Source organism: Spermophilus citellus (genome assembly GCF_964194105.1).
Source record: "Spermophilus citellus genome assembly, chromosome: 3".
NCBI lineage: Eukaryota > Metazoa > Chordata > Mammalia > Rodentia > Sciuridae > Spermophilus > Spermophilus citellus.
In genome coordinates this window covers 171,455,732-171,481,420 of record NC_138184.1, presented here as the reverse complement: position 1 = coordinate 171,481,420, position 25,689 = coordinate 171,455,732, and the positions used below count along the sequence as shown (strand labels likewise).

General features: G+C 33.4%; 1 protein-coding gene across 5 annotated transcripts in view; it reads left to right on the top strand.

The window, feature by feature from the left end:
* Positions 1–25,689, top strand: part of PHTF2 (putative homeodomain transcription factor 2) — a 149,412-nt gene that overhangs the window by 64,399 nt on the left and 59,324 nt on the right. For 4 of the 5 annotated variants that reach the window (XM_081283540.1, XM_081283541.1, XM_081283543.1 and 1 more), the window contains exons 3-7: positions 15,081–15,137; positions 15,462–15,473; positions 20,709–20,778; positions 21,327–21,485; positions 24,673–24,835. In XM_081283540.1, coding sequence (XP_081139666.1) covers positions 15,081–15,137; positions 15,462–15,473; positions 20,709–20,778; positions 21,327–21,485; positions 24,673–24,835 — 461 coding nt within the window. The remainder of the gene's footprint in view (positions 1–15,080; positions 15,138–15,461; positions 15,474–20,708; positions 20,779–21,326; positions 21,486–24,672; positions 24,836–25,689) is intronic. The other variant, XM_081283542.1, reaches the window with a different exon arrangement.

The window sequence follows — 25,689 nt, the reverse complement described above, 5'->3', positions numbered from 1 at the left end:
AGAAGACCTGTAACGTAATCAAGTCATCCTGCTTTGGATGGAGTGGGTGTTTACTTAAGGCATGTAGTTCATGGCTTGGGCAGGTGCATTCCTGGGGGTATACACTGAGAAGGTTGTTTTTACCTGTGGTCCCATGCTTCCTGATGTCACTATGAGCCAAACAACTTTCCTTTGCTGGGCCCTTCAGCCCTGATGCTCTGCCTCACTTTGATCCCAAAACAATGGACTTGGTCTCTCAAGGACTTGAACCTTTGAAATTGTAATCCCCCAAATAAACTTTTCCTTTTCTAAGATGTGGTCAGGTATTTTGGTCATGGTGATACAATAATACAGTTCATTGAAGGAAAATAAAATCTGGTAGGAAGATTTTTAAAAATTTTAGAATTCAAAATACGAACAGAGGGAAAGCAGAAGAGATAAAAGCAAGTGGTAGCTATAAAGGAAGAGAACAAATTAAAAAAAAAAGAGGTTAGAAAGAACAAGAAAAGTTTGGCTATTAGAGGGAGAAGTGAGAAAGATAAGAGAAACAAACAGCAACAAAACACCCTAAATAAACAATTGCTAACCCTTAAAAGATAAATAAGAATAAGGAAAATGAGGAAAAAAAGAAAAAATATATGTACTTTCATGGACCAATCAGCATAGCAAGAACAAAAAAGAATTGTTTTTAAAAAGGGAAACATTTTTAAGAAAAAAAAAAAAAACAGGAGAAATTTTTAATGAAAATGAAAGAATTGTGACTGGTGAGTGGTCAGAACTGTTGACAGTGATGGATGTTCACTTCCTATGCTAGACTACCTTTCTTTCTGTTTTTTCTTGAGCTGTGTACCTTTGTTTGTTGGATTTTTGTGTCTGTGACCAAAATACCCAACAAGAACAACTTAGAGAATGAAAAGTTTATTTTGGCTCATGGTTCCATAGATTTAGTCCATGGTTGGCAGAGTCTATTGCTCTGGACCCAAAGTGAGGTAGAACATCATCATGGTAGAAAGGCGGGCAGCCAGGAGGCAGAAAAAAGGAAGGGGGAATGGGCTGCAGGGAATTTGAACCCTTCCAGGGCTCCTCAGTGACCCACCTTTTCTAGTCACACACCTTACCTGCCTATAGTTACCATCCAGTTAGTCCATTCAAACTAGGATGGACTGGTTTCTCCTCTTAAAATCTAATCATTTTACTTCTGGTAATTTTTTCACTTCTGGGGTATTCCTGTTTTAGTACAGGAGTTTGGTTTTTTTTTTTTTTTAGTTGTAGATGGACATAATATCTTTATTTTATTAATTCATTTTTTTTGTGTGGTGCTGAGGATCGAACCCAGTGTCTTGGGCATGCAAGGCAAGCACTCTACCATTGAACTACAGCCCCAGCCCCAGTACAGGAGCTTTTAGTGGGACATCTCATATCCAAACCATAACTGTACCCATTAGAGAGAGCAAGGGCTCTGTGTTGATAAATGCTTCCTCTTTTTGTGTTGCTTACTGAAATGCCAGTTGGAGTAGCCTGGAACTGGAGCTGATTGAAATAACTCTCAGCTTCCCTTCTCACCAGGATAAAGTAGGATAGAATGGGAAGTACTATCAATTTGAGTTTTGTTCACACATCTTACATAGACGCCCTCTCAGGGTGGAACTGCTACAGAGTTTGAAATGGAAAGTTCTGGCCTCTGGGGTTTTGCTCTAATCAGGCCTTTAGGGCTTTGCAGAGTGGTTTCTGCTCTGGAGAGATTAGATCAACACGTCCCAAGGCTAGGCAGATGTGGATCTCTGCTGGGTATTTGGATCTCAGGCCTCTCAAAAATTCTGCAGGGTTGTGGAGGGGAACCAACCCCCTGTAGATCTCACATACTCCACTACAGTCTTCTTGTGAAATCACACCTGCCTGTTCAGTTTCCTAACCCTTTTTAGCTGGTCATGTGCATCTCCAGAGTCAAAGGGAAAGTGTGTTGTTCTTTTCCTCTGTATCTCTGACTTGAATCTCCTAGCTACAGTCTTCTCTGTTGTACTGTTTCAGTCACATTCTTGTAGGTACACCGTAGACTACACAGTAAATGTTTGCCAGAGTGGTATGGCAATGGTTGCTGTGATCTCCTGGGCTCCTGCATTAGCAAGCTGCAGTATGGCCTCCTTAAGATGGCTCCCCATCTCAGCTTTCCACTAGCCAGTTAAGAAACACAGAAGAATTTTCAAAACATCAGCTCTCTGTGTAGTCTCTGGTTCAACTAAATTTAGACTGATTTTCTGTTATATAGGTTTTTGCATAGCGAATTTGTCCATTGGTTTTCTCTCTGTTACCCCTCCCTTCTGTGGTGATCTGGCACCAGTACTGCCATAGGCTTGGCTCCAGTGTTCTTTTTCTTGTCATTTTTTAGGTGCACCTGGATTTGTATGTCTCTAATAGTCTCTTACTACCTGAGTTTGATTTTCAGTGAATTCCATATTTCACCTACCTCACTGAGAAGCAGTATTCCCTCTGCTTGAATCCCAAGGCACAGAGCAACTAGAAAAGCAGTCTTTTCTTCATCTGCCATCTTGAATCTCTCATTAATACAGCTGTTATTTAAATTAAACATATATATATATAAATATATTAAATTAAACATATATATATATATATATATATATATATATATATATATGTATGTTAAATAGTTACATTTTGCTTAACAACAAGAATACTTTCCGAGAATATTGGGTGAACACTATAGAATATACTTGCATAAATGTAGATGTTACAGCTCAGTCACTCCATGTGGCATCTTGAAGCAATGAGGAGATGTGGTAAACACAAGATGTATAAGGCTGCTGCCAATTCTTCAATAAACTTTTTTTTAGTAAGTAGCAATATGCTGTAAAATAATGAATAGTATAGTATAGTGAATATATAAACCACTAACATTTGTGTGTTATCATTACCAAATATTATGTACTGTACATAGATATGCTTTTATATACCTGGCAATGTAGTAGGTTTGTTTATACCAGCATTACACTAAGATGGCTATAAGTTCACTAGGCTATAGTAATTTTATTTGCTCCATTATAATCTTGTGGGTCATATATATGACATAAATGTGGTCATTAATGTGGTCCCTTGTGGACCAGAATGTCCTTAATTCATGATTGTGGTTGTTTAGTCTTATTAGAAATCTTTATTGACTTTGGTCAGTGTTCTTAACGGACTAAATATAATTTTTATAAATATGTATTCAGCTAAGAGAATTATGACTAATGTTGATGAATGTCTTTTCTTGGGCTTTGTGTCATGATAGAATTCATTTTTTTTCCATAGAGTTTGATATATAGAATATAAGCAACACTGTTAGTGGTAAAATAAAGACAAAGTTTATATTTGCCCTTTCACTATTTTTCTGACTTACAAGCTAAAAAGCCAACCCTTAATTTTTTAAACCAAAGTTTATTTTTAAATAATCAATAGCTTTCCAAAGCTATTTTAAATAATTTTCACTCTATAATAATCAAAATAAAATTTATAAAAACATCCAAATAATTTTAATTGAGTAATGTTAAATTTTATGGATTTGGCTCTGAAAGCTTTATCAATTGGTAATTAATGTGATAGGTTAAATAGAACACTAATATTTACCTCGTATAAATCTCTTTTGATCATCTTTTTTGATTGATAAAGTAAGACATGTTTAAATTATTTTCCTGTGATTAATGGAAATAACTAATGAACTTTTCTTTTCTTACTAGTAGGGTCTTTACAATCCATCATCCTAGGTTAGGTTAAGTAGAAAATCAGATGTTAAATTAACTTTGCTCAGATGACTTCTTGGGAAAGGATATTAATTCAGTAGTATCTTGATTAGCAAATCCACTGAGAACGTGTTGCCATGTACCAGCAAGTTGGAAAATAAACAGTCCTCGTAAATTATGCAGAATGGTATTAGTTTGCATTAACAGCAATGTTTTCATTAAAGTTGGGCCAGGAAAAAACACTACTGTATTCTGTTTCTACTTTTCACTACACATGTAAACTCTGCCAGCAGCAGACAGCCAAGACTTGAGAATGAAAGGCAAACCAAGGCTATTATGGGTTCCTTAATGGCAGAATTTCTAGAAACATTTCTTTTGAGTTCTGTTGTTAGTGTTTAATTTATTCTATTAGCCATGTGTTTCCATGTTTCTTCTGTTTTTCTGATATTTGGAATGGTGAGGGAATCTGAGTGACCCAGTGTGAGTCAGATGTCTGGCTTTAGATTGTTGTGGGGAAGGGAGTATGCAGTATTAAATAACTCAGATATTGTGGGGGGAATCCCTCTCAGAGTATATCCAGGACTTCAGTACTTCAGACAGTTAGCTAGATTTTAATATCTATAGATAAGAATTTGTTTTTAGACTTTGACGTTTTGGTTCAAAGGCTAGCTTGATACATATTTTAAAATTCATTGCATTCTAGAAATATATTTTTTTCCTTGAAAAGTTATATATTCTCCCTGCCCAAGACTTTTTAAAATGTATTTTTAAAATTCTACTCAAGCAGTAGAATTTTAAAAATACATTTTAGTTATTATATAATCCTAAAAATAATTCATAACAAAAGAAATAAATGGCAGTTGAAGTAAAGAGGTTTACAAGAGGTTGCAAAGAAGACTCTTTGCTTATAATTAATAATATTGTCAGGAGCCGTGACATACACCTGTCATCTCAGCTCTCAGGAGGCTGAGAAAGGAGGATTGCAAGGTCGACACCATTCTCAGAATTTAGTGAGACCCTCAGCAAGACTAGGCCTCAAAATACAAAGGACTGGGGATACAGCTCAGTGGTAAAGCTTCCATGGGCTCAATCACCAGTATAAAAAATAATAATACTTATTTCATGATTTCAATTTCTTTCCCTAATTAAAGATATCTTATATTTGATTATTATATGTTTATGGTACCCTCAAATAGCACTAACATTATATTGGTATGTTTTTTAATGATGGGGTCAAAAGACTTGTGTTTTGTCTCATATTTTTTTAATTTTTAAGAAAAGATTGACTCAGAAGAGTTAAAGATTTGATAAAATGCTTTGGTAGTTAATGCCTTTGAAAGAGTTACAAGCTTGTGATATTTTTGTTTGACATCATCATCATTCATATTTATATTGTAATTATATGAGTCTGTTTCCTCATTTGAGCCTCATCATTAAAGTCACCTGAGTTTCTTAATTCTACATACTTTTAAATTAGGAGAGCTGTGTATGGATATATGTAATAGACATTCAATAGGAACATTGAACAATATGTTAATTACAATAAAATATTTATAAGGAACAAAAGAGTGGAATAGGGTAGCATATAAATGGAGTAGTATTGGGAATTGCTATCTCAATACTACTAGTAGATTAGAAATGAGCCTTTGTAGGAGAAACTGTAGGACTCAAGACACTCCTAAATGTTTAATAGACAAATTTGTTTGAGAGGCAGTAGTTATGATCAAGAAACAGTGAAGACCTATTTGATATTCAAAGTACTGATACTTACTTGGAATTATAAGTTTTTTTAATAGTTAAAATAATTATTTTCTACTAATTCTGGGTAAAGATTGATCTGAAGGTTATTAATTTTAGTGATTTGAAGTGGCCTCTAAATGTTTCTTCTGTATGTTTTAGCATTATGAGCAGAAGTGCTAGGAATAACTGGAATGTCCACTTGTACAACACAGTTTTGAGAATTATGGGTATAAGTTTCTATCATTGGGGCTGGGGATGTGGCTCAAGCGGTAGCGCGCTCGCCTGGCATGCGTGCGGCCCGGGTTCGATCCTCAGCACCACATACCAACAAAGATGTTGTGTTCGCCGAGAACTAAAAAATAAATATTAAAAATTCTCTCTCTCTCTCTCTCCTCTCACTCTCTCTTTAAAAAAAAAAAAGTTTCTATCATTGATGATTAGTATTCTCACTTCCACTAATTTGTTTTGTAACTTTAATTTTATTGTATTATTTACCCCATTAATTTTCTTTTTTTTTTCAATATTGTTTTTAGTTGTAAATGGACACAATACCTTTATTTTATTTATTTAGTTGTTTATGTGGTGCTGGGGATCGAATCCAGTGTCTCACACATGCTAGGCAAGTGCTCTATCACTGAGCCACAACCCCAGCCCCAGTTTTCTCTTTTTTAATATACTTGTAGGTAGATGATTATGGCAGTACAAGGCATGTATTTTAGTTATCTGGGCAAATGATATTTTAGATATCAACAGCTCTGTTTTTATTCATAAACTATGGCAATTACCAAAAATATTATGTTGGTTATTAATTAGGAAAAGGACATTTATCTACAAACCCATTTTACTTTCTGCTTTGTACCGTTTGCCCTACTATTTTGTTGCTTCTACTTGCTCTCACCTAGCATTAAATCTTCTCTGTCTATTCTGATGTCCAAAAAACTCTGGCTATCCAAAGCATGATTAATATTTAAATATAGTGGGCTGGGGATGTGGCTCAAGCGGTAGCGCGCTCGCCTGGCATGCGTGCGGCCCGGGTTCGATCCTCAGCACCACATACCAACAAAGATGTTGTGTCTGCTGAGAACTAAAAAATAAATATTAAAAATTCTCTCTCTCTCCTCTCTCACTCTCTCTTAAAAAAAAAATATTTAAATATAGTTCAGCTTTGTCAGTTTAAAAATGAGGTAACTGAGACCTGAAGAGATTAAAACCTATCAAGAAAGGAAAGAACTAATATTTTCGTGGTACACAGAAACTGTCTCTTCCCATTTCTGCGAGGTATGTTTTTTTTTTTTTAATTTGTTCTAATTAGTTATACATGACAGCAGAATGCATTTTGGTTCATTGTACACAAATGGAGCACAGCTGTTCACTTCTCTGGTAGTATACGGTGTAGAGTTGCATCATATGTGCAGTCATATATGTACCTAGGGTAATGATGTCCATCTCATTCCACTGTTTTTCCTACCCCCATGTCCCCTCCCCCCAATCAAATTCCTCCATTCTTCCCATGTGCTCTCCTCCCTCCCAGTATGGATCAGCATCTACTTATCAGAGAGAACATTCAGCCTTTGGTTTTTTGGGATTGGCTTATTTTGCCTAGCATGATCTTCTCCAACTCCATCAATTTACTAGTAAATGCCGTAATTTTATTCTCTTTTAAGACTGAATACAATTCCGTTGTGTATCTATAAACCACATTGAAGGGCATCTAGGTTGGTTACACTGTTTAGCTATTGTAAATTGAGCTGCTGTGATATTGATGTGGCTGTGTCACTATTATATGCTGATTTTAAGTTCTTTGGCTATAGACTGAGGAGTGGGATAGCTGGGTCAAACAGTGGTTCCATTCCAAGATTTTTAAAGAATCTCCACACTGCTTTCCAGAGTGGTTGCACCAATTTGCAGTGCCACCAGCAATAGATGAGTGTACTTTCCCTCCACATCCTTACTGAACACTTATTGTTGCTTGTGAGATATGTTTTTTTTTTTTTTGTCCCCATTTTACAGAGTCTCAGAGAAAAGTGTGGCCCAAATCTGGAAGGCTAGTAGTGGAAAGGATGGGACAAAACTCCAGAGTTTTTACATAGTCCAGGGCCTTTTCCAGTGTCAGCAAACATTAAAGGCTGATTGACCAAGGTAGTGGGAAAACAAAGGGTTAAAAAATAGCACTATGAATATACAAAAGGTGTGTTCTGAGCAGTGACTTTTATGTTAATAAAAGTATTCAAAAATAAAAGATAATTACCTTTGGTTTTACAGCTTTTAAATTTAGTACAATATGAAATGTTCATTTTAGGTACATTAACAGCATAACCATTGCTTATTAGGAATTTATGGTGGGTGATACATTATCCAAAAAAAAGTAATAGAAAAATTGTTATTATCAATTCAGAGATGGAAGTTGCCACCAAGAATAGGTGCATCTTCTTGCTTTTCTTACTGTTTTATTCTTTTTAAAGTGATACATGCCTATAATCCCAGCAACTCAGGAGCCTTAAGCAATTTAACCAGACCCTGTCACAAAATAAAAAATAAAAAGAGGTTGGAATGTAGATCCAGTGGTTAAGTGTCCCTGGGTTCAATCCCCAGTGCCAAATAAATAAATGAAAGAGATAAGATACAGGGAGAGATAAGATAATGAGAGAACTATCTAAAGCTGTTCTTTTTTGTGGGAGCAGGGCAGGTGTGGGGGGGGTTATGTGGCTCAGGGGCACTTTGCCACTGAGCCACATCCCCTATTTTATATTTTATTTAAAGACAGGGTCTCACTGAATTGCTTAGCACCTCACCCTTGCTGAGGCTGGCTTTGAACTTTCGATTCTCCAGTCTTAGCCTCCTGAGCCACTGAGATTATAGACGTGTGCCACCATGCCCAGCTAAAGAGGTTCTTTAACCTCTTGCCTTGGAGATTCTCTTGTCGTGCTTTTAACAAATACACTCTTGCAAGCGTATACTACATTTTGAATAACACTTGATGTTTATGAGAATCAAAAGTTTGCTCCTCGGAATTTTTTACATGAGATACAGAAAACTAAAACTAAGCATGGAAGTAGTAGGAAAAATGGCAGCAAAAAATGATGTCTTTGACATATAGTATTATATTATGTCTGTCCATTAGCTGAGGAAAGTAGATGCTTTAAAACAGGCAAATCATGGCCTCTCCTCATCATGCTTATGTTTATTTGTGAATTCTTAATCTTTTATCTAAGCACTTAATCTAATTAAACTATTGATAACAACATTTGAAGCTAGACACCTTCTCCTTAGCCTCTTGATACCTGAGCTACTGCTTCTCTTAATGTGATGCCCTAAGGGGTAATCCAATCACCTAAGAGTAACTTTCAAATTGCTTTTCAAAGGCATGACTTTTCTAGAATTCCTAAGTGGTACTGGTTGCCATTTCATAACCTAATTATCTAGTTTAACATTTGTATTTTCGATACCATCATATTCATTACAAAATTATTTTCTTAGGACCCAGAGCTAACCTTGGCTGATTCCTGGACAGATGCAATCATTTTTTTTTCTACGTACCAGTCCTCTTCTTTTCTTGTCCCTTCACTTCCCATTCTTCCTCTCTTCAGATACCTCTCTGCTGTCTTCCTCTCTCCTTCCTTTTCTGCATTTCATCTCAGTTTATAGGAAGATAAAAATTTAGAATGATTGTAAGGGGAGGTAAATGATTCTTTATAAAGTTATTATTCAGTAATAGGACTATGGAACACATTTCATTTCTTAGACAAATAATTCAAATTACCTTGGTTGAGAATCCTGGTTCATAAAAACAATATGTATAGATTTTGAAAAAAAATACAGTATCAATGAATATAAAGCAGAAAGGAAAAGTGCTAGTTTCTTCCATATTTATCAGTGAGAATCACTACTAATGGTTTTTATGTATCCTTCTAAATATCTGCTACATACATTTACATATACTATATAATGTAGCATTAGCTACATTAATTTATATTTGTAATGTATTCATTTTCCTTTTATAACGCTCTTCAGTTTGTCTGGAAGCATCTAAAGATTAGTAATTTCAATTTTATTCTGCTTCATATTAATAAATTCTAGTATCTCAATTTCTTGTTTCTTTTTTAATGTTTTTCTTACTGCTTTCAGAATGCTGCTTCCTTGTTTTTTGGTTTGTTTTTGTCAAGTTTGACCTCTGCAATGGCTCAAAGTTTGCTAATAAAGATAAGAGGAAAGGGAAAATAAACTAGCTGAGAAAAGATAAAAGAAATGAAGAAGACAAAAAATGATATTTGTGTTTTATGGATTCAGTCTTTTGTGGGGAAGCAGTTGGTACATGTTCTGCCAGAGTGATAATGTTCATAGTTATTAGGAATTAAAACTTGTAGGAAGAAAATGTAGAATTATCCTTGCTTTCATTATAAGGAATATTATAAGAGATCAGTATAGGATTGCCAGATGGTTGTTGAAGACACAGGATGAATTTGTTAAGGGCAAATATTTAGTTATCTGGGATCTGTAATAGAAAAAACTGACTATAGATCAACTTTAGTTGGTTATGAGTGTAACACAGGCTTACTATATTCATACATCTCTGAGACTAATAACAGGTGCACTGACAAAATTCTTCACTATAGCAGGCACCAGAGAATGAACTTCACATTCTTAACATGTATGAAACTATTAGCTACAAAATGTGAATTAGAATTTCAGAATCTCCTTTTACAACATGGAAACAATGTTTTTCTTCCTCCTTTAAACAGATAGTCACTTATGAAGAATATGGTTGAACATCTATTGAACTACCCATTCATGATTACCCTGGTATTTCAAAGTAGCTACTAACAAAGCATTATTTGAGTATACACCCTTTTGTTCCCCCAAAATGTAGACACTTTTTTAAACCCAAACATTGGAGACATTTGGAATAAAGCAAAGGAGAGCAGTTGGGAATTAGATGAAATTTGGGAGTAATCAAAATATTATGTTATTTTTTTTTCAATTTGATGTCATCTGATTAAATTTTGTTTTATTAGATAAATGTTACTATTGAGCTTTTTTTTAGTTTTTTTTATATTGCATTAAGAAAATGATGTAGTTATACCATTATTCCTTCTTGACTTTTTACAAAGAACTGTAATTGAATTTGGCTTTGTGATTTAATTCTAGTTAGTAGAAATACAAAAACAAAATAGCTATCTAGTTTATTGTGACTTAGTCAAGTCTGCCAAGTATTTGCATGCCAAAGGTAAAATAGAAACTGGAAACCTCATTGTTTCTTTTTGATTTTGGTAGTATAGCTCTTCAAGTTGTTTTGATCCGTTACATGACTTGAAAAGATGGTTCTTCTTTTACCCAGTCTAAGCATGTTGTCTTTTCTTACTCTGTGGTGATTGACAACAGGATTATCTTTTATAAAGAGAGGAAAAAAAAAAAAAACCTGAACCTATGCCACAGGTGTTGTAGTCATCTGTCTTGCCAGATTTCAGCCTGAAATAAAGTGAGGCCTTAGGCTAGAAGGGGTCTTTAGAATTCTTGAACTTCCTTTCTAGGATTCTTCTGTCACCCTGATTTTATGATGCCTCTGATCTACTACATACACACATATCTGAAGAAACAATTTCTGGTAGTTCAGTCTGGATTCATACGTAAGTGTGATTTGTTAAGGCATTTGTATTACTAAGCAGAGCCATGAACAATCTCCTTCTGAATTCCATGCATTTAGGTTAATAGCACCCTCAGTTTTCTCCAAGAAAGCAGTCTGTTTGTTTCTATAAATAGAAGGTTAATTTTGGTGGTATGTTTAAAACAAAAGAAGTATGCTGCAAAGGGGAATTGATGCCTCCACTTAGATACTTTCACTTGTAATTGAAAATGACACTCAGAGCCAGGTGTGGTGGCACATGCCTAGAATCCCAGTGACATAAGGAGGCTCAGGCAGGAGGATCAAAATTTGAGGCTAGCTTCAGCAGCAAAGCAAAACCCTGAATCACAAAGTAAAAATCAAAAACAAACAAACAAAAAAACTGGGAGTGTAACTCTGTGGTAAAGCTTCCCTAGGTTCAATCCCCAGTTAAAAAACAGAAAAAAGGGGTCATGGGTTGTAGTTCAGTGGTAGAGTGCTTGCCTGGCGTGTGTGAGGCACTGGGTTCCATCCTCAGCACCACGTTAAAATAAAAGTGTTGTGTCTATCTACAACATAAATGCGCGCGCGCGCACACACACACACACACTCATTCCTAGTTAAAAAAATTAAGACCCATAGGCATTCTATTACAATGTAAGTTGTCTTACTCTCACCCATTCAATCTTTGAAAAAAAAGTGTTTCTCTGAAACAACCCATTTTATCCTATGAATTTTTATAGGAGTATCTACCCACCTTTTTTTTTTTTAAAGGTTGCATTCTGCTATTTACAAGTAAAGTATCTGAACTTTCCAAAAGCTTTTCCACTTTTCCCCCACTACTTCATTACAAGGTTTCTTAGACTTTCGGTACCTTTTTAAACCTTGGCGCTTTCAGTATCATGCTAGAATTGTACTGGCATTGCTTTTTTTCTTTTTCTTTATTTCCTTCTCTTTTTTTTTTTTTTTGGTGCCAGGGATTGAACCATGGAGTGCTTTACCACTGAGCCACATGCCCAGCTCGCTCCCCTCTTTTTAAAATGTTTTACTTTGAAACAGGATGTTTTAGTAGCTTTTTCACTGCCTTGGCCAAAAGACCTAACAAGAACACATAGAGGAGATGCAGTAGCACATCATGGCAGAAGAGTTTGATGGAGGATGGTGACTAAAGACATCACACCAGGAAACAGAACTTTGTTGAACAAGGACAAAATATAAACCCCAAAGGCATACCCCCAATGACCCACCTCTTGCAACCACACCATACCTGTCTATAGTGACCACTCAGTTAATCACTGTCGGGGGATTAATTCACTGATTGGGTTAAGGCTCTCATAACCAATCATTTCACCTGTAAACCTTTTTGCATTGACTCATACACGAACTTTTGGGGGATACCTCTTATCTAAACTATAGCACAGGGTCTTGCTAAGTTGTTTAGGCCTTGCTAAGTTGCTGAGGCTGACTTTGAACTTGTGAACCTCCTGCCTAGCCTCCCAAATTGCTGGGATTCAGATATATGCCACCATGACTCACTGACATGCATTTTTTATTTGGTCTATTGCATATGCATTATTTTATTTTCTCTGATTTTATGATTATGGAACATGTATCTTTATGTCCATCTTTTGGATCATCTTGAAATAAAACCAATGTTCTTTTAAAGAGAATTTAAGCATTCTTTTGTGTAGGAAAATAAACTACTGTCAAATAACCATTAAAAACATATTAGGGGGCTGGGATTGTGGCTTAGTTTTAGAGTGTCTAGCATGTGTGAGGCCCTGGGTTTGATCCTCAGCACCACATATAAATAAATAAAATAAAGGTATTGTGTCCAACTACAACTAAAAAATAAATATATTTCTAAAAAGAACATATCAGTACTTAGTCTTGGTTATGGTTTCACCAAAAAGTATGCAAGATGTTGAAATGGTTACACATTTTAAAAATTAATAATGATTACATTAAACCCAGTTATTCTGAATTATCAACTTAGAGCAGAAATATTTATGTGGAATCTGTATTCCCATACTTACCTTTTCTGGTTTTAACAAAGATGCTTATTTGATTAAATTCAGAATTTAAAAGAGTTAGAATTGGTTATTGCAGGTCAGCTCTACCATTAGACCTAAAAAGTTGCTTGTTACTTTTTTTAGGGCTGCTTTCCCCTGTTTATAGAGATGAACAGAAATTTTAGTTACATATAAGTGAGTTGGCCAGTCTAGATAGCTTGGTCTAGTTGTTTTAAAGTTTTTATTTTCATGTTATGTTGTATCATCATGTGATTTTTAAAAATAGGAAAGTCATACGAGGACGGGATTTGTAGAACTAAAATGATTAGTATGAATAAGATTATATACAAGAGAAAATAATAGAGATGAAGGGCTCTTTTGGAGTTACTTAGTAAATTATTTGACCTTCTTTATATCTACATTGGAATTTTCAAATTCTCATTTCTTAAAATGAGATTACAAAAATAATGTGTAGATAAAAGGAACTTGCGGTAAAATGATTTAAGTCAGAAAATTCCCTCCTGAATTTCTTTATAATAACTTTGCCTATCTTTGTATTTAGTCCTGTAAGTGTAATTATCTCAAATATTTTAAATTTCTTAGAATTCTAATTTTCAATTAATAAAATAATGAAAAGTCCATCATAATTATAGATTATTGGCCCATTTCAGTTTCTTATTGGGTTACAGAATTAATAGAATCTATATACAATAGGATCCAAGCAAAGAACCATGAGTAGGAGCAGTAAAAATGGCTTGTTCATCCTGTAGTTCAGAGAATTAAGAATCTAAGAGTAATGGACATGGAAGCTATAGGAAGTTTACTTCTTTTTTAAAATTTTACTTTTTATTCTTTCCCTGTGTCTTCATTTACTTCACAACTTTATGTTCTAATTTACACTTTTGTGTATTTGTACTAGAGATGGAACCCAGGGTCACTCTAACTGAGCTACATCCTCAGTCAATTTCTTTTCTTTTTTTTTTTTTTTTGAGACAGGGTCCAAGTTATTTAGGGCCTCACTAAATTTCTGAGTCTGGCCTTGAACTTGAAATCCTCCTGTCTCAGCTTCCTAAGTTATTAGTATTACTGACTTGTGCCACTGTGCCTGACCTCAATTTAAACTTTAAGTGATAATTGTGGTCTGCATGTTTATGGACTTGCAATTCTGTGGAATATTAGTATTATTTTTTTAGAAAATAATTCCATAAAGGACTTACCACTTAGGAGATTTTTTTTTTCTCAAATGTGCTAGTGCCATACCAATTGTGTTTATTTTAAAATAAAGGATTCCTGCTGAGAACACCTGTAATCTCAGCAACTGGTGAAATGACACAGAGGATTCCAAGTTCAAGGCCATTCTTAGCAATTTAATGAGACCCTATCTCAAAATAAAAAAATAAAAAGGGCTGGTGGTACAGCTCAGTGGTAAAGTACTTTTAGGTTAAATCCCCAGTACCAAAGTAAGTAAGTAAATAAAACAAAGGATAAATAAATAAATAAGTAAAGGATTCCCTAGGGCAGGGGTTTTCAAATATCAGAAAATCAGAGGGATTTTTAAAACAGATTTTTGAGCTCCATTCACTCACAAATTTCTGACTTAGTAACTCTGGGGTAAAGTCTAAGAATTCGTATTTCTAATAAGTTCCAAGGTGATGGTAATATTGTTAGGCCTTAAGTGATACTATAAGAAGCACAGTTACTCTTATCATTATACATAATACATGTATGAAGATGTGAATTTGGTGTCAACATACCTTATATATAATCAGAGATATGATAAATTATTGTATAATGGTATATTAAGAATTGTAATGCAAAATAAATAAATAAAAAAGCATTAAAAAAGAAAAACAAAAAGAATAATTGCACATAAAAAAAAGAACCACAGTTATACAGGATTTATTCCAGAAGTTTGAGACAGAACTAGATTTAATTTGTGCTGAATTAACACTGAGTAGCTTGTACTTCAAAATTGGGTATGAGCAATGATTGTTCAATGTCTTCATTTCTTCATAGATTGGAGCATATGATCAACAAATATGGGAAAAATCTGTTGAACAAAGAGAAATCAAGGTAACAAGTTTATTTCGTTTTGTTTGTTTTGAAATATAATTCTATGAATTGATTATGTGTCAAATTTTATTTAATATCTTTTCATATACTTTTAAGGTATAAATTAATATTATTATTCTTTAAATAAGAAGTAAACTCTTTTTTAAAAACAGCATAATCATGACTTTACTGCTAATTATTTTTTGAGCTTTTTAGCATCTTTCCATTCTTTTAAAATTTAATTTCTAATGGTTATTTTTTGTTAGCTTTTTTCCCCTTTCACTTTTCACCTTATACTTCTAGTTTACTTTTCCTCCCTTATGATGCTGTCATTGCTCTGTACAGTTTATTAAACTGGTAAGTGTTTTAGGATTTTTCCCGCCTGAATGATCCTGTGTAAATGCTGCTCTGCTTGAGATCTGCTTTTGGTGCTACTAACAGAATGACTTGGACGCAAAAAGAGTCGCTGAAAAGTTGGTCATTTTTGAAAAGAATTTAGAAAAATAAAACATTAATTAAATGTCTTTATAGTAGGCATTTTCTTCTTGAACATGCAACTACCTCATATGTTGATATGATATTCTCCTAGGCTACCTTGCTGGCATGAAAACTATTTTTAAACTAAATTTGTTTCTCAGCATTTTTTTTTAATAATAAGATTTATATATTTTTTTCATTTGCAAAGATACTAATCAGTGTGTTCCTGCACGAGCTGAATTTAATTTGGGCCCTACCAGAGTCTGTTTAGTTTACTTGACATTCTATTTTATAGAAAGGTTTATGTTACAGTGAAAACTAGGTCTATAGTTATTTCACAATCTGTTTTTTAAAAATCTGCCAATATTTAACTATAATAAAGAGCAAGATTCTTTGACATTTGTTAATTTTAATCTTTACACTTTTGTTTTAAATGAAGAATTGATACATTTAAGGGTGGGGCATGTAGCTCAGTGGAAGAGCACCTGTTTGGCATGTGAAAAGCACTAGGTTCTATTCCCAGCACAACAAAATTAAAAGAATGAATACACTTAATAAAGTTGTTACGTGTTAAATATAGGATTTAAGTCAGGAGCATAGAAAGATGAGGTCAGTTACAGTTTTGTAGGTAAGATATGTAATTGAAAATGAAATAAATTCAGAGACACTTGTGTAAGTCTCTATAGGGAATGCAGAGGGAGGCAGCTCTGGGGAGGTCAGGAGAAATTTAATAGAGGAAGTAGTTCTTGAACAGAGTTTGACAGACTTTGGGGAGACAAATGAAGACATTACAGACTGATGAAGAACACATGAAAATATAAAGAAAAGAAGAAACATGACTGAATCAGGAACACTCAAAGAGTTTGACTTGGTAATAGATTGGATTGAGGAAGGATTTAAGGATGATTATGCATAAAACTAGAAAAGAAAATGGAAGTTAAATTATGAAGGGTCTTGAATGCCTAACCCAAGAATTTAGACATAATCTGGAAAAAAGTGGGGTTGACACTGAAAGAATTTTTTTAATTGATTTTATTATATTTTTATAAATACACGACAACAGTGGAATGCATTACAATCCTTATTACACAAATAGAGCACAGTTTTTTGTATCTCTGTATATAAAGTATGTTCACATCAATTTATGCCATTATACATGTACTTTTTTTTTACATTACAATTCTTAATTCACATATATACCACAATTTTTCATATCTCTGTTTGTATATAAGGTGTGTGTTTTTAAAAATTGTGTTGACATGAAATTCAAGTCTATTTATTTATTTATTTATTACCTGACAATAGTGGAATGCATTATATTCATAATTATCCATTCACAGCACAATTTTTGTAACTCTATATATAAAGTATGTTCACGCCAAATTATGCCATTATACACGAGCTCTCTTTTTTTTGCATTACAATTCTTAATATACCTTTATAATACAATTTATCATATCTCTGATTGTATATAAGGTATGTTGACTCCAAATTCACATCTTCATACATGTATTTTGTATAATGTACTTTGTATAACGATGACCATTACATTCCACCAACTATTTTTCTTAAGCATTTTAGAAATTATAACTAAAATTTCATTTTATTCTCTGATCACTTTGGCCCAAATTTAAAAGTAAATATCTAAAAAGAAATTCTGGTGTGCTATTTCACAGTTGCATGATTATAGATAACAGTAATGTACTGTATATTTTAAAAAGCTAGATGAAAGGATTTTGAAGGTTTTCACCATAAATGTTTCCCCACACATGTTTGGGGAAATAGATATATTTACCCCGATTTAAACGTTGTGCAGTCTGTGCATGTATCAGAACATCACACAGTATCCATAAATCTGTGCAATTTTTATGTGTCAATTGAAAAAAAAGAAACTTAAATGCAGAATTTCCCTCATAGCTCTTAGATTTTAAAAGCTTTAACAAAAAGCTTATGAAATCTTTATTTATTGACAGAGGAAAAAGGAGATGGAGGGGAGAAAAGGATTTCTAGAAAGTGAAACTGATATTTCTGTCCTTGATGGATTCTAAGTATTACAGTAATTCCATGCCTAGGAAGTTTACTTACTAATAAAAGAACTTTATAAACTTAAGCAGCCTTCGTTAATTTTGATGGTTAATATTATCTATGTATTTGGGGATTTTTAAAAAATACAAAACTTCATAGTATTTGAGTCACTGCACTATGGAAAACAAACATACTATGAGTTTAAATGTACATTCAAAAAAGAATATTTCATTTTGACTCTAGCATGTTAATTACATTTATACTGTTTGTTTCTGTTTTCTACTTTGTGCATAAATGAGTAGTTTCAAAAATTTCATTCTTTTTTTTTAAATTTCATTTTTTGTTTGTTTGCTTAACTTTGTGCAGGTTATGATTATAGCTAGGAATACTTCGTCTGAATGCAGTTTACCCCGAATCAATTTAAAATTTTCCAACTTAAAATGTCTACTTAATTAAAATCATGTTTTATGAATACTCGCATCATTGTTGCCCCCAACACTAAGGATTGAACCCTGGGCCTGGGGCATGCTAGGCAAAACTCTACCACAGAGCTATATCCTCAACTCCAATATTTTTCATTTTTGTGACTAAAATTATTAATTTTCAATTTATCAATGTAAATTTTTACTTTTTAAAAACCCTTTAAATATTCTGATAGACTCCCTTGAAAAGGAAGTTTTACTGAAACTGGCCCTTATGGTGTGGCTCTATAATATAGCTCAAAATAAATGTTTTAATAGAATGTAAAATAGGAAATGAACCATGTATATACAAGGTCAAGTAGAATGAGCATGTTGAAAACCAGCATAGTTGTGTAAATCAAGACCATTTACTGTTTTTCTGGTTAGTTATTAAAAGATTTTTGATAAAAATTTTAGGTTTACAACAATAAACTATGTCTCAGATTAGTCAGAAAACACTGGCAATAATGGTTATTCTGAAGTTAGAGAAAGACTTATGATAGAAGTAAATGTAAACATATTACTTTTTTTTAATTCTTGGCACAATAAAGGTAAAATACCATAATAATAAACTTTATACCAAATCAAAACAGTGCTTTATTAATGAAATTTTGTTTAAATGTATGTATTAGAATTGTCTTTCCAGTTTGCAAAATCTTGGAAATGATTTATAATCTGTTAGCTACCCTATAGTTACATTAAAATGAAAGTAAAGTACAGAAGCAATGGATTCTCATTATTCATGGTAGTTATATTCTTGAAAGTCACCACAAACACTGAATTGGTGGTGAATACTGAACCATTGCTCCTAAGGGAAATAGGTTTCTCTAAGTCTTAGGTAATAACACTTTTGTCAACTGATCAGTATATAACTTTGTTTTATATATGTTTCTGTGTTAAGATCCCTTATTTAATATACATTGTTGATTTTTATTAACAATAAACTTATGACCAGTAATGCTATAAGTCAGGTTTAAAATGGAGGTTATGCTGGCATGGTGGTACATGCTCATAATCCTAACAACTTGGGAGGTTGAGGCAGGAGGGTCACAAGTTCAAAGCTAGCCTCAGCAACTTAGTGAGGCCCTATGCAATTTAACGGGACCCTGTCTCAAAATGAAAAATAAAAAGGGATGGGAATATGGCTCAATGATTAAGCACCCCTTGGTTAAAGCCTGGCACTGTAAGTGAAAGAAAAAATAAATAAATAAATAAATGGAGCTTATCTGACACACATTTTCTCTGGAAGGCACATCACAGCTTTCTTGCATTTAGGAACACTAGACAGCACTGCACTGTGTATGGGGTCATTTTAAAAAAACTGCCAATAAAAAGCACAAATATGGGAAGAACAAAAAACTAAAATAGACTGGAAAGAGAACTTGTTTACAGTAATGAGAGCTCAAACAAAAAGGCAGAATGTTGCCTTGTATAGCCTCAGCTGAGAATGTGCATGTTGGGAACCTCAAAAATTTTTTCCACTCTGCAAATAAGGGCAAAAGGACTAAGCATATGGATTTAGGGATACGAGTAACAATAAGTGTATTTGAAAATACAGAATCTGAGAATGTAAGGATCAACTATCTATATATTGCTTTATCTTCAAACCTGATCCTCCCCCCCTTTTTGTTTTGTATCTTTGGGTAGTTTGCAACTTTAGCTGTACGGAGCATATGAAAAAGTTCAAAGGTTAATTACATCTTGAAGTCAGGGTACATTATTGGTTTAGACGTATAAGTTCTGACCTTATATACTGCCTCTGGTTTTAGATATAAACAGTTCTTAAATCTGATTTTAACTTTATTGTTCGTTGTTACTTGGATTAGGACCAAAGAAAATATTTACTGCAAAGTTGGTTGTTTAATGAATTTGAATGTCTTCTGAGGAATTTAACCTAAGCTTACAATTCTTAACATATTAGGTCTTAAGTAATAACATCATTAATTTTTCCCCACTAATTTTGACCATCCCCACCCCACCCCTGCACTCTTTACACTGAAAGCAGAAATTTAATTTTAGCCAGTGGTCAGTAATTTCAAGTTTAAATTAATTCAATTCACAAAAACTGCCTCTTCTTCCGTTGGCATATGGACATAGTGCAACCCTAAGATGTACATAATCCTCTCTGGGGCTCAGCTGATACCCCCATAACATGCTAGCATTTGCTGAGAAGTTTACATCTCTGTCTAGTTCTTAGCTCTATGATTTACTGCTTCCTGCAGCAACACCTCAACATCACATCTTGACGGCCTTCAGGGCTACTGCTCACCCCACCCTGAACCCTCTCCTGATGACAATCTGGGGCCAATGTAGTCTCTTGAACCATCTAGACTATACACCCAAATTTGCTTGGTGTAGTCATAATCTTTGTATTAAAATTTTACTATTAGTAATGAACTGTCTTTGTATGTTACACAAATCCCTAAACATATCCTTTTAGAAAAACAAATTTATTACAGTACTATAATTATATTCCACTTGTAACAAATGCAAAACATATCTTTTTGTTTGGTGTATTACTTAAAGATTTTATATTAAATTGAAATCCTTAGAAGTTAATTCTTTTATGCTGTTCTAGACTAAAAGAATAACATGTACAAATTTCAGTACTACTATTTATATATTGCAGGGGTTAAGAAATAAACCAAAGAAAACAGCACATGTGAAACCAGACCTCATAGATGTTGATCTTGTAAGAGGTGAGTCTTCAATAAATAAATGCTTTATATAAGGAGACATTGACTTTGAAGAAGTAATTTTAAAATACGTTAGATATATACACTTTTAGAAGTAAAAGCAGTTTGAGCTGACATGAGAACAGGAATAGCATAAAAAAGAGAGAATGAAAGATAAATACCTTTGAGTAGCTTTTCCTCCCACTAAATATCACTGAAATAAGTATAAAAGATAGCAGTTCATGTTTGCTTAGCAAAGCATAGCACTTTGTTATAAAAATTAAAATGGCAATTTGTAATTCCTAACTGAAATTGACATTTGAATACTATATTATATTTATAAAATATGTGGGAAAAATTCTATTATTTCAACTAATAATCTTTTTCAGAGTATTTGAGTTATCATATTAAGATACCATGATGAATGTTTTTTAAAGTGACTACTCCCTAAATTGGATGTTTCTTACTTGTAGTACAGGATAAAATTACACATGTGTGGTTTTTCAAACAGTGACATTTTTTTCTGTAGGGAAATAAATATAGTCTGTCATTGTATTTTACGTTTTTTTCAGGGTCTGCATTTGCTAAGGCAAAGCCTGAAAGTCCTTGGACTTCTCTGACCAGAAAGGGAATTGTTCGAGTTGTATTTTTTCCCTTTTTCTTTCGCTGGTGGTTACAAGTAACATCAAAGGTCATCTTTTTCTGGCTTCTTGTCCTTTATCTTCTTCAAGGTATAATTAAGTGATGGAAATGCAATTTGCTTTTAGCTTTCAGGGATGTTGTATTTTTAGATTTACTAAGGCTTTGTTCTAAACATATACTAACTGCTACCTAGAATGAAGTGAGTATGAATATGTTAATAAGAGAAAGCTAGTTTAGTATTAAAAATGTTTGAGAAAATAAGGCAGTATTTTCCAATATGATTATACAAAAATTTGAATCTGTGTATGGCTAAAGAATTTTCTTTTTCTTTCTTTTATACTGGGGATTGAACCTAGGGACACTTTATAACTTTACAGTCTATTATTATTATTATTATTTTATTATTATTATTTTATTCTACTTAGTTGTACATCACAGCTGAATACATTTCAATTTATACACAAATGGATTGCAACATTTCCCTTCTTTGGTTGTATACAGTATAGAGATGCACTATCCGTGCAATCATATGTGTACCTAGGGTAATGATGTTCATCTCATTCTACCAAAAACTTTTTTGGTGCTTTGCATTAGAACCCACAGCCTTGTGCATGTGAGGCAAGTACTCTCCAACTGAGCTATATCCCAACCCCCAACCTTTTTTATTTTTTATTTTGAGGCAGATTCTTACTAAGTCACTCAGACTGGTCTTGCAGTCCTCCTGCCTCAGCTCTGGAGTTGCTGTGATTATAGAGGTACACCACTGCATCTAGCTATGAGAGGATTTTCTAAAGTTAAAAAAAAATCTTTAAAATGCATCTGCCGCCATATGTGTGTACACACACACACACACACACACACACACGTCTTTTTTTTTTTTTAATACAACCTATACAAGTTCATTTTTCCTGCCTAAAGCATGGTTCATTTTTCTGTACCTTTTACTATGGTGATCTGAACTAGCCTCATTCTGTATTGAAATTTTATATACCGTGCACTGAGTACTTTGTCAGATTGCTACTTAATTCTCACAATAGCCCAATGAAATGTATTTCTAGCTTATAGATATGGGACCTGAAAGATCTGCAAATTCAAAGCCACACAATCACCAGGTGTGTAATAGTGTACAACTACAACTCTAAGTCTTCTGACTCAGAGCCAGACACTAACAACTCAGTTACACTGCCTCCCAACACAGCAGCATTCTAGTGCACAATCATAGCATCATTATACAACATAACATATATAGTATTACAGACTATTTGGAGACTAACGAAGAAACAACTCACATTTCATCCCATTAACAAAGCAATTATTTTAATTTGGTTGATGATATAAAATAATATAAAATTTGGTTGATAAATAAAATAAGAAAATCTTGTCTCTTTAATGTTACCTTAAAAAAATTATTTCAGTCCTGAATGATTATTTCTATATGTTTATCAATGGACTCTATGTAAGATTCTTGATACATTGTAAGTAAATGAAAATAAAAATTAGACTTAAAAGTTGTTTCTTCTAGCCCAAGGGGCGTGTGTGTGTGTGTGTGTGTGTGTGTGTGTGTGTGTGTGTAGACTATGAGGATTTTGTGATTGTTACTAGAATTTTTGTTTTGTTTTGCATTGTGAGGGAATGAACCTATCCCTCCCACATTCTAGGCAAGTACTCTGCCACTAAGGTAAACACCAGCCCTGTTTTTTCTGATTAAAGATATTTGTGTTCATGGCAGAAAATTTGGAAATATAGAAAAAGCTAAAGAAAAAAAACCTATTCATAATCTTGCCTTTCAGTTTACCTTATAACATTTTTATATTGTGAGAGTACTTTACAAAAACAGTTTATATATATATATATATATATTTTTTTTTTTTGGTCTAATGTCAAAGTATCAGTCTATGTGTATGATTTTAAATTACTAGAAAGCATCTCATTGTGCATCAGTATTTGGCATTTAAACTGTTTGCTCTCTTTTGTTATTATAATTAATACTGAAGTAAACATTTATGAAGCTTTTCTTATTTTATTTTCTTATTGTAGATTCTTAGAGTGTATGAAATTCTAATTGTTTTTAAAATGGTGATATTTTTGTTAATGCTTTCCATGACAGTTCTTTTAAATTTTTCTGATCAAACATTTTCTGGGTATTGTTATCTGATATTTTGTTAAACTAAATGTTGACTTATATACATCATCATATTTACCCATGAATATGATAGGCATTTCATTGTAATGTGTACATTACAATGATCACACTTAACAAAATGAACAAAAATGTCCTAATATTAAAATTTTCTGCTTGTTCAGAATTAGATACTCATAGACACTGGTTTCAGGCATGGCTGGATATGAAGGCTCAGATGATGTCTACTTTTTTTTTGTTGACTCTGCTTTCCTTGCTGGTTATACTCTTAGGTTGGCCCTTTCTAGGTGATGGCTAAAGTGGCCACTGACAATTTCACATTTCCGTAATCCTTAGTATTTGTGATCTAGGAGAATAGCCTTTTTAAAGAATCTATATTAATACCTGAAGAAGATTCTGATCACCCCTGCTTAGGCCACAAGCCTTTAAAAATTATTTATTTATTTTTATTATTATTACTCCTATGCCCAGAGTTATTAATTTGTGGCAAGCCTAGGTTTTTTTGCCCATGCCTGAGGTGGGAGAAATAAGACTGTTTCAGTGACAGATAAAGGAAGGAGACCCCCAAAAGGTAGAGTTTATATTCAGAAAGTCTAAGGGATGCAGGGCAGGCAAAAACAAGATTTCTCCTTCATGTGGTAATTGTTACATTTATGTTTATTATTTGCTCTGGAAAATATGCCCAAGTAAATTTATGCTATTAATTTTGTATACATAGACCTTTATTTACATGCTTTTTATAGCCATATAACACACTTATTATCATTAGACTTCCTTATTTGTAAAATAAAGAAATAATTGTACTAAAAGTTAGTATGATTCTTTTTATTTTCTGTCACTTATCTAACCTGGAATGCCCATAAATTTGTATGCATCTAATTTTCTTTGTGGTGTTGAGGTGTATACTTTAGAGATAATATTGAGTGTTATCTTAGTCTAAGAGTGTATTACTAAATACCATGATTAGGCTATGGCAAACAAGAAAATAGTCTAAAGAGCTGTGTAGAGTAACATTTTAAATTTATTTAAATGTGGAAAAAGAATCTGGCAAGAAGTAATGTAAGAGCAGTTTAAAAAGTTTTGAAGAAGTGACTGTCAGATCTATAATTAAATGTATTTTCTCTCCCTTTTTCTAGTTGCTGCAATAGTATTATTCTGTTCCACTTCTAGCCCACATAGTATACCTCTGACAGAAGTGATTGGGCCAATATGGCTGATGCTGCTCTTGGGAACTGTGCATTGCCAGATTGTTTCAACAAGAACACCTAAACCTATAAGTACAGGCGGTAAAAGAAGAAGGTACTGTCTATTGAAAAGTGATCTTTTTGGGGGGTAAATTTCTGTAATTTGAATCCAGAATTATTCTTAACTATTCTCATTACCTTCATAGAATAAAATGTTGTCTTATAAAATTGTTCTTTCAAATAAAGTACTGAGTTCTCAGATCAATTAACAAACAGTTTCTTTTCTTTATTCAAGGTTATTTTGAAACCACCACATACCTGTGTTTTTCTTAATTATTGTTTTCTTAAAATTCATTTCCAGTCACCTAAGAACAATATTGGGAATGTGTTAGCTGGAATTGCTAAAAGTTCCTACTAATTAGAAAATTTTGTATTTCTAAGATGGCTTGGCAAAAATAACTGCCAAAAAAAAAAAAAAGAAAGAAAAAGAAATTTCAGCTAGGCTCTATTCTCTAAATGATGTTTAAAGCTGTATGATATTGTCCTTAATTAAGTATACATAGAAGCCCAGTGTGGTGTCACATGCCTGTAATCCCAGCAATTTGGGAATCTGAGGCTAGAGAATCACAAGTTCAAGACCAAAGTCAGCAACTTAGTTAAACCCTGTCTCAAAATAAGAAATATAAAAGGGTCAGGGATGTAGCTTACTGGTAAATTACCCCTGGGTTCTTTACCCTGGGTTCAATACCAAGTGCTGGGAACTGGGGGTGGGGGGAAATTAAACATAGCTAGTTTCACAAAGCACAATGGAATTCTGTTTTAATGGTCTTTTGGAGAATCTTCTTTTGAATATTGTTGATTAGAGATTGTGACGTTTGCAGTTTTGGGGTATCGAGATTTAAGCTCATCTCATTTTTAAAAGATAATGCCTATGTCAGATAAATAGCTTTGTTGATTAGTTAGATTATA